The 10,575-nt window shown below is 36.2% G+C and overlaps 1 protein-coding gene and 1 long non-coding RNA gene across 2 annotated transcripts; one reads left to right on the top strand and one right to left on the bottom strand.

Moving 5' to 3' along the window:
• The first annotated feature begins 854 nt into the window (after positions 1-854).
• Positions 855-2,498, top strand: LOC114726319 (uncharacterized). Its single transcript, XR_003738497.1, has 3 exons — positions 855-868; positions 1,198-1,355; positions 1,821-2,498. It is a non-coding gene; the product is annotated as an uncharacterized LOC114726319 (long non-coding RNA).
• Positions 2,499-5,699: 3,201 nt separating this feature from the next.
• On the bottom strand, positions 5,700-8,202 carry LOC114726317 (wall-associated receptor kinase 3). Its single transcript, XM_028912892.1, has 3 exons — positions 7,880-8,202; positions 7,442-7,594; positions 5,700-6,898 (listed from the first exon to the last, which is right to left on the bottom strand). Exons 1-3 carry the CDS (start codon positions 7,953-7,955, stop codon positions 5,700-5,702), a joined length of 1,428 nt encoding a protein of 475 aa, XP_028768725.1. The 5' UTR covers positions 7,956-8,202.
• Positions 8,203-10,575: the final 2,373 nt, after the last annotated feature.

The raw sequence follows: 10,575 nt of genomic DNA, 5'->3' as shown, positions 1-10,575 counted from the left end.
CCTTTTTTTGGTCCCCAATGGTATGGATTGCGCTTAGCATATATCAGGAAAGCAATGGGGGCTATTAAGTTTGGGTTTTCCATGGCCAGATTTGTTGTGTTGCAGTTTATCATTTTTCCTTTTCTAGTGTTTACAGTTATTTAAAGTTAAAAAACTAGGCTTAAGTGGAGTTTTCATGCTTCTAAACCATCCCTTCAGATCTTGTTGCATTCTTTGTGGGCTTTTATTTATTTATCTATTGCATTCTTTGTGGGCTTTTATTTATTTATATTTAGTGGGGGAGAGTGGGAAACGTATTCTAAACATCAAATAAGAATATCTTCACCTCTTACTTTCACTAATAGAAAGCATAGATTAGTGATATCCATTACTATGAAGTGACGTATACATATTCGCCAATAAGTTATATTATCAAGTACCCTATGAAGAGAGGTTATATCGACCAGATCAAACATGATCTGAAATAAGACATTATTATTTTATGCATAAACGTGTTATTTTTATTTTTATTTGTTTTTGTTTTAAATTTTTGCTGCCATCCAAATAAGTTATTCATGGATCTGTCCTTGTGGGGGCATGCCATTTATGGGATACAGATGGCCTAACTGTGACCAATTTATCAGATACAAACGAACTGTCATCTTTTCCTTGAGCAATTCACTTTAAGCTTGCATTCAGCTGTTAAATGCCTTTTCAAATGAATTTCAGATCTTGTGCCGATGAATATGAAAGACACCACGAGATAGCTGCAGCTGCCTTGGCACATAAATGCATGGAGGTTGCGTATATGAGAGTGGCTTATAGTAAACATTCTAGTATAAACAGGGATCGAAATGAATTGCAATCAACTCTACACCGGCTCCTCAAGGTAATTGAATTAATTGTGAATATTTTGTAGTAACGCTTGATGTCTTCTAGTTGTTGATGCATGCCGATTTTGCAATGTCTTTTACTTGAACACTTCTTCTAGCAGTGGATTTATTAAAGTGATGCATCTGCGCATCCAAAGTCCTCCCCCCTCTTCTACAAAATTTGGTATGTTGAAAGCTATGGGGTGTCCTAATTGAGCAACTAGGTGTCCTAAATTGCGCAACTAGTTTTGATGCTCCCTGTGTATTATTATTTATTTGATGGATGCATGCATCAACAGTGATTCAAGTCAGTGATGTGTCACTGCATTTTTATTCTTTGTTTTAGGTGAATCTCCTTCATCTTCTGCATCAGATGTTGATAACTTGAATAATCAGGCAGCAGCGGATAAGTTTACTTTGCTCAGGGGTACTGGGACTCATGTTGTCAGTAACCAAGTTATATCTGCTCGACATCGCTCAAAATTTGCCCGTCTTCTTGACTTTGTAAGTTAAAACTTTTATTGACACACACTATGGGTTGTTAGAAGGTTTTGTCAAGTTTCTTTGGTGGTTAAAAAAAAAAAAAAAGGAGTATTGCAACTTTTATTGGGATCAAATGGGATCAAATGCAAGGAAATATAGTTGTGTGAGATATTAGTGTTTGAGAAGAAATCAATATGGAAGTTCAGAATATGTTCCTTAGAAACAGCTTTCAGTGTCAGGCAGATCTCAGCCCAAACTTCTATTTCTTGGAAGTCATGCTATTTACTGAATGTATACTTATAGAATGATAAGCTGGTTTATGCTTTTATCATTCTTATTTTTTCCCCAATAATAAGTACTTAGCCGCATAGTTAGCGAGTTTCACTTATTGTTTCCATACGAACATGAGGCTTTATTATGTAGCTCGATAGTTATAACTTCCTCTGTTTAGTCACTATGGATCACAATTAGCCTGTGATTTTGCAGACTCAGGATGTAAATTATGCAATGGAGGCCTCTAGAAAATGCCAGAGTGCTTTCGCAGGTGCTATCATGATCATGGAAGAGGCACGGAATGGGGACTGCTTAACTTCTATGAGGAGGGTAATTGATTTGAGCTTCCAGGATGTAGATGAGCTTGTAGGTCTGGTTTGGACTGCAAGAAAAGCCATAAGTCGCGCTCATCTCAGTGGTGCTAGAGATTAACTTGATACTGTATATAATGTAAGTTTTTGGTTTGGCTTCTCTACCAATATGGCATCCGGAAAGGAAGGGGAAAAAGGGCATCTTCATAGGCTGACACTTTGAAACCTGCGAAGAGGCAGGTCGCCCTTCTGTACATGTGTACAAAATGAGATTGATTAGCAAATTTTGTAATCTATTTTGAATTTGCTCAGGTTCTTCTTGATGTGGAATGGGCACAATACTCTCACCCTCAAATTTTTGTAGGTTAGGAAGGGGGATGAGATTCCTGCTATTTAACTGACGCAGGATGCTCATTTTATTATAGTTCTATGCTATATTCTTTGCTCCACTGAGTTGGAGCCCAGGAAAATAGAGTCTGGAAATGTCAGGCAACAATTTTTGAGGGCATTGAATACTCATATAGTTATAATTGGTCTATTTTTTTTATACAAAAGAAATAGACTCTATCATCTTATGGAATTTTTGAATAGATCGAATTTCTTTCAGAGAGTTTCCTTTTGCCTGTGTGTGCGTGTTGAACCTTTACTTTTCCATGCCAGCTATTGGCTTTGAAGAAAGTACACATACAGGTATCTTTTTCCTCTTCATGGCTTCATTTATAAATCCGGGTTTCGTGTCTTTGCTTTACGATTTATGTCCCTCTATCTTTGTAGGTCATACTGTTGATAATTGGATTCTGCTTGACTGTTTAAAAGGATACCAGTGTGTTTATGCAGGGCATCTTGTGCAGAATATTACTGCAAAAAAGCTTGGTTTGCCATAATTTTATTTTGATCCACTTCTTTATTTTCTGTAATCTTTTCATCTGAACTTATTAACATTGTTATTGGTGTGAATTGCAGTAGCTATCTTTTCAACTTAATGCTGCAAACTGCATTAAAGCTTTGACGAGGAGGCATTGAAGTTCTCTATCTGTCAGCTTGTGCCTTGTATTTTCACCATTGGATGGGTAAATGAATCTATTTTTATGATTTTCTTGTGGTTACGGACATCAGTGTCCTGTTTTTCTTTGATTAACGAAGCTTCTGCACTCCTGATTGTGTGGTTATCTCCGGTTTCAGCATGTTGTTTCTTTTGATTGGTTGAGCTGGTTTCATAGTCCTACACAGCCATGGCTCTAGAAGAATCTTCTTCCTGTTTGATCCGCTTTACTATTCAGTTTTCTTTTCCTTTGTTTTCAAATTATTTAGAATGACTGTCACCAAACACAAAAAAAAATTATTTAGAATGAGAATAATTTTAATTTTTCTTGATTTGCTCTGCTGGGAATCTGATTGGACAAGATGGGGCTAAACTGCATTGAACTCTGGTTTCCACTGTTAGAATGTTTTGCCATACTTTCTGTATTGGGAAAATTACATTAAAGGATGCGAATTTGATAAAAGATCAAATTGAATGATCTCAAAATCCGTAATCATTCCCAATGATCAGTAGTTACTATTAGATTTTTGGGATTTATTATAAGGTTTGAAGGCCACTTAGGAAAGTGTTTTTTCTTTTTTTTTGCTAAAATATAGGTATCCTCTTATTGGAGGCAATCCTATTCGAGGTACTGTCGAGCACTAAATGTGGGTACCTCTCCCAGCAAGGATTCGAACATTGGTTCACCATGTTGTGAGAGACTAGCCCCTTCTGCTAGACCCAACCCCTATTGGTCACTTAGGAAAATTACAGTAACTCTGCTGGTAACATTTCTAACTTTGGTATACATGAAAGGAAGTTCCTGAAAGGTAAAATGAGTGAGAAAATCTTTCCCAGACATGTTTGGTTCAACAGATCTTGTCTTCTTAGGGAACCATGCTTCCCTCAAGGAATTAGGTCTTCTCCCTTTAGGTTATGGAACTGGGTTTCTTTCACAGAATCCAAAGTTTGTCCCCATTTTGCCCTGAGTTGTGAAATATTCTGTTCATCGGTACGGTTTGTTGCTAAAGCATTGAAGCCGTTCGGGATTGTGTTCAACACCACCGAATTCAGACCAAGCCCTTGCATAAATTGACGCTGCTGTTTGCATGTTTTTCAACTCATCTGGGTGTTGTACTTGAAGCCATGAAGCCTGTGGCCTTAACGCCTTTATCCCTCTCCAGATCCATCCGACGATTTTATTTCAATCATATTTTTTTTGTGTAATTTTGACGGATAAACATGTAATTCTTTTACATTATTCTTCCTTTCCAATTTTTTCATGCCTTCATAGTAAACAGTGCGTCTCTCTTCCCTTCCCATTCGTAAATATAAAGCATTTTGGACATGTAAGGAAGGGTGTCATGGCGGTTATTTCTCCTTCTGCTTCCTCATTCTCCTTTTTTTTTTTGGTAGAGTGCTTCCTCATTCTCCTTATTCGTTTTTAAATACTATCTCTGGTTTTTTATATAAAACTTTTTTTGAATTTTATTTATTCTATTTATTTATTTATTTTTTTAAAATAGTTTTTAAAATAATAATAGTTCTAGTAAATAAACTTGATTAGCAAAAATATTTTAAAAAAGATAATACTTATTTATTATAAATAATTAATTTAATTTAATTTTTAATTTATTTAAATTAGTTAATTAATTCTTATATTTAGGACTGAAGGTAGTATAAATCCTTCCAACCAAATATGATCTTAATATAACTTTTGTCATGCATGAGTCCTTGGTTGTAACTTCCCCTATTTTGTTGTAAAAAAACCCTCTATGCCTTAGTTACTCGTATTTATTGAACGCATCAAAAGTTTGTAGCACGCAGAGTGCTTACACAGAGTAACTATGCAAAGTTGTGAACATACAGACAGATATCTCTGACAGAGGACATCATCAGTCGTATGTGCAAGAATCTTGAACTTCAGAGAATTGTTATCAAGGCTTGCTTTTAATTTCAATCTCTCTCTCTCTCTCTATATATATGTATGTATATAAAATACTTTTTATGCTCAAAAAATAATAATTATTCAGTAATTTTTATTTTTAAAAATACAAGTAGGGAGGATTGGAAGGAAAATAATTATTAAAAGAAATGACAATATTTTATTAAGATTTTTTGGTAATTATTTTTTTTTTCAGACCTCATAATTTTTTCATAGAAGTATTAGTCATTTTTTATGCTCTAAATATCATGTTAATTTTGTTTTCATTGTCTTTTAGTGTATGTCCGACGATGTTGAATCACGAGTGTTTGGAGTATTTCGTTATCCGTTTGTATCATATTATTATAGTTCACATATTTTTTTGAAAGATAAAATATTTTTTTGAAGGATAAAATGAATTGGAATTTTTTATTTAGAATTAAATAAACAGTCAAACTAGTTCTTATGTTAAGAATTGAAAGTAATAGTTCGGATATTCTTTTAAATATACTTTAATTGATTAGAATTTAATTGGTATTCCAGTTCTCTATCACGTATAGAGAATGGAATAATTTCTTTCCGCTGTTATTAAAGAAAACACATAGAGAGAGAGAGAGTGGAAACATGATCAGCTGGTGAACATTCAACATTTGATAGTTTTAATTTACTTCTGTAATCTATTCTTAATAACCAAAGGTTCTAAAATATCAAATAAATTTGAACATTTTTAAAATGCTTACAAGTCTTTCAAGACTGCATCACCTAAAACTCCTACATTTTCGAAGAGTTGAAAGAATTAGCTCACACACATACGAAATACTAATATTAAATGATGATCATCGCCCATCTTCAATCTCAAATGCTATTTCTCTCTGTATGCTATCATAGACAGCTGAAGTGCTAGCACTAGCATTTCCGTACCCATCAGTTACATGACCAAGCAAGTATTCACATTCCTCAGACATCACATCCTCTCGCTTTCCCCAAGGATGTTTTTTCATAGAAATTAGACCCTCTAGTTCCGTTGCTACTTCTTTCATAGTCGGCCTTTCCTCTCCATTAACCCTGATGCATTTCCTTGCCAAGAAAGCAACTTCTTTTAGCTGCTCTTCATTCTTCTGATCTAACACTCGCTTGTCAAGAATCTCCCACAAGTTGTCTTCTTTCAGTGAAGATGCAAAGTGCATAGCCAAATTTCTTTGCTCTGGTTTGTTGAAGTCAACTGCTTTATTTCCAGTAACTAGCTCCACAAGCACAACCCCAAAACTATAAACATCACTTTTCTCATTCAATTGACCCGTAAGGAGGTATTCTGGATCCAAATATCCTAACGTCCCTTGGACTACGGTGGTAACTTGAGTTTCATCAAGAGGAACAAGTCTTGAGGCTCCAAAATCAGAAACTTTTGCCCTATGATTGTGATCTAATAGAATGTTGGCAGATTTAATATCGCGATGAATAATTGGAATAGAAGCAGCAGAGTGTAAATATGAGATGGCTTCGGCTGTTTCTACAGCAACCCTTAATCTAATCTCCCATGAAAGAGGGTGCTCACTCTTTAGTGGGTCTATATGTTCAAGAAGGGTGCCATTGTCCACATACTCATAAACTAACAAAGGAACTTCCGTTTCAAGACAACACCCAAAAAGTTTGACCACATTCCTATGGTTAATTTGGGAAAGTACAGCCACTTCATTGATAAAATCCTTAATCTGTCTAGGATCCCCACCTATTCTGGACTTTTTGATGGCAACAAGCGTGTTATCTGGTAATATACCCTTATAAACTGTGCCTTGTCCTCCACGGCCAAGAATTCTACTTTCATCAAAGTTGTTTGTAGCAGTTCTAAGCTCATCTTCAGAAAAAATCTTGGATCTATCAGTATGTCCTTGTTGTTGATAAATTTGCTGCAGCATATAATTTCCTCCATTTTGCTCAAAATACTTCCTTCTAAGTTGCTTTAGTGATCTTTGCTTGTGTCCCCAGCATAATGTGGAGACAAATGTGAAGACAAAAAGGAAGGCAACAGAAATGCCTGCAAACAACGTTCAAAATATTATCCAGAGATAAACCATGGTTTTGGACGCTACATAATGCTAGTATCTCCCGGTCCCATATATTGTCTTGATTCTCTCTTGTTGTGGCTAGAGAGATAAAGACGCTGTGCGTGGTAATGCTTTCAATAAAAATAAACTAATCTCTAAAAATGGAAATGAGGCATGCAAATTAACCAATGTGGCATGACTGAAATAAATTGTTTGTTTGCGATTGACACATCTTAAAAAAGATAATGGCATGTCATTATAAAGCTGCTGATGTCACTGACTTTTGCGACATTATATTGCAGCTGCGAGGCCTGTTGGTTTTTATTTTCTTAATCCAAGGAATGGGATGACAAACTATTTCTAAATCTAAATCAATCGCCATCATATTAACACAGTTAGCTATATATATATGTATGTATATATGTATACACACATATAATTTCTTTAAAAATGAAGGATATTAATTACATGTAGGATCGATATGCTCAGATGAGTCGAACATGAAGTGCTAATTTATTAATTAGTATTCTCACCCAATGAGATTTCCATGAAAGGGAATTTGCAGCCGGATCCGTCGATATAGCCGTCGCCTCTGTAACCCGGCGGACAAGAACACGTATAATTTCCTTCCACATTGTGGCATCTCCTACTGCAGCGATGCTTCCCGTCATCGCACTCGTTAATATCTGCAAAATTAATCCTTAAGCTCATTATACATATCCATTATCTCTTAAGTACAGGGGCCATATCAAAATCGAAATCTGGTCCTAGATGTCATATCTCAAACAAACTTAGCGGAAGAGCTTGCCTATTATATCTCTTTGGCACTTAAAAGCAAAAACAAGTGAGAAGCAGCAGCGAAAAGAGCCAACAAAGCTGAATATAGCACACCCATATAGACAGATAGACAGATAAACGTTGATTGAAAGTTAAAAACAGAAGCTTTGCTCGGAAAGCTGAGGCATATATACCTTTGCAGCCTGCATCGAGGTCAGAGAGGTAGGGGTTGCCTCTGAAACCTTCTTTACAAACGCAGTAGTACCCCATGCCGCTTTCTGAGTTTCTGCATCTACTGTTTTGCTTGCAGGCATCGTCACATGTCTGCTTGGCAACAGCCCAATCTAGAACCAGGGGAAATCGTTTTTTCTCGAGATCAAGAAGATCTCGAGAGGGAGAGAAGTTGAAGAATCCTTCCTGGGCAACAAATGCATAGCCGCAGGGGTTGAAGTTATGCACGTCCGTGTAGTTGCTAAAACTCCTCAAGGTGATATTATAGCTCCTGATGGCTTCGGGGAAATTGGTCCGACAGCATCCCACACCAGAGCACGTCCCTGGTTTAAAGATCGTCTTGTTACTGCATCTCAACATGCAGCCAGTTCTAAAGCTGCTGTCCAGGTCGCTGATGAAAGCGTAGGTGTCACAGCCCACCACAGTGAATATGTTCCTGGTGTTTGATATAGAATAGTTCCTGAACCTTATTGCGTAGCGATCAGAACTAAAGGTTGAACGATAGCAATGCTTGGAGACTTTAGCCGTGACGGTCAATTCAGGAGGATCTAGGGAGATGTTGCGAACTGGTATTGTACTGCCTAGACGCAATTGTGTTGTGGGTTGTCCAGATGATGAGTCCGTGCTGGTTGTGCAGTTAAGGAGAAACTTTTCATTCATGGAGCAGTTCTTGCTAGCGCCAAAGGGATAGGGGATGCTCACGCCCCCACAAGTATCTTGGCAACCAGGTTTCGTTTGGGCCCCTGCCGCCACCGCCGTCGCCGTGCAGACCAGCAATGCCAGTTTAAAGTGCAGGGCACTCAAACCCATCTCGGAGATTTCTGATGTGGACATATATGCAGGAATAATTAAGAGCTAGGTAGGATGGTATTATATATACAACACGAAGCTTCGTTTGTAATGACGCACAAGGACGAAGGAAGGAGCTCGTAGATCGACGACTTGATCTTAATGTCTCTTTTTCCACAGCGTATATCCAAATCATTGGCGTAAAGGGTCTCGGTCTTCTCTCTCATAGCTCACTTCTGAAACTCCGGTCAAAATTAACGTGCGCTTCGTCGCTTCCTTTGTTTGATTTTTCTTTTGTTAATTTTTTCCACAAAAACTTTGTATATGGTCATAGGCCGGCAGCGGTGTGGGATTTCTCCACTCTCCACTTAGCTTCCAGTTAATTTCCCTCCACTTTACGTAAAGCGGCGCCTTTTTGCATTTCCCTCGTGGAAGACCATTGATGCAGAGATTTACTGATTTTTCATGCTTTATTTGGTGCTCGGTCTCACAGGTACTTTTTTTTTTTGGGTATAATAAAATTTATGTAAGTTGAGTTTTATGTCGGCTCATCGTTAAAGTATGCCTTCAAATTCAAAAAGTGTTTATAGAAGTATTTACATATTACTTATCAATAAGATCCTCGTATTAGTAGTGATGGCATTGTAGTTTATAAGGGGATTAGTGTTTGGATAGAAACCAAACCATAGTTTTAAAAGTGCTTTTACGATTTATATATGAAACGGATACATGGAGGAACTTGTTTTGTTTTGTAGAAAAAGTGCTTTTAAGAAGTGCTTTTAAAAAGTGTTTTTGGCAATAGCCAAATACCCCCTAAATCTTATTGGCTATTTTTATTCTTTTTCTCTGTCAAGTGTCATATCCATGTATTTGAATTTAAAAAGCTGGGACCTCATATAATATAGCTCAAAATGTTGATATCATTCTTCTAAGTTATGAAATTATGTATCGAAGTTTCGTAGTTGCATAATCTATTTCATGAACATATATTATCGTATGGGGTTTAAACAAACATTTTAAGCAACAAAATGCGGGAGTCTCTCAAACATGGCCTATAGATATTCAGGACTTGGGAGCCTAAGCTAAGCTAGAGAGTTAATTACAATATAAGATCACTAGAAGGCCACCTCTAAGTCGGCACGTTTGAGTGAAAGCCTGATCATTCAAGTACGCAAAGCTTCATCTGTAGTGACGCACAAGGGTGTTTGGAAATCTCCTTGAAAACCATTTTTACGCTTAATATATGGTAACATTTTCATTACATAGCAGTATTTGTTTAATACAGCATAAAATTACTTAAAATAGACTAGTCTAAAACCATACAACACGTGTCCAAATCATTTTCGCAGGATGACATCGAGCCATATGGACGCCATATGCACGAGGCCTTCTCTTCTTCCAAAATCACGCGTTTACTCTGTTTGCTTATCTCTCTCTCATACATACTATTTCTGTTTCTTAATATAAGAACTAATTAACTAATTTGACTAGATTAAAAAATTTTATTAGGTTAGTTATTTATAATAAATGAGTATTTTCTTTCCTAAAATACCCTTGCTAATCAAGTGTATTATTTTTAACATTTGATGAAACCGTTAACATATGTAACTATTATATTATATAGATTGCCTCAGAAAAAAATAAATAAATATGAGAGACAAAGTGAATTAGAATCTTATATTTAGAACCAAATTAAAATTCAAACTAGCGCTTATATTAAAGACCTGAGGTAGTATACATATATATATATACATACTTTTATTATAAGCATCTAGTACTTCTTCTTACTTTATGTAATTTCAACTGGTTGCAGCTTTTTTTCATCAAATAAGTAGATATACATGTATGTATATGTGTACATACAGTATTT

This window comes from Neltuma alba, unplaced genomic scaffold, assembly GCF_004799145.2.
Source record: "Neltuma alba isolate B1F8T4 unplaced genomic scaffold, ASM479914v2 tig00012368_pilon, whole genome shotgun sequence".
Lineage (NCBI taxonomy): Eukaryota > Viridiplantae > Streptophyta > Magnoliopsida > Fabales > Fabaceae > Neltuma > Neltuma alba.
The sequence above is the reverse complement of the archived record's forward strand: the minus strand, read 5'-3'. Positions and strand labels throughout refer to the sequence as shown.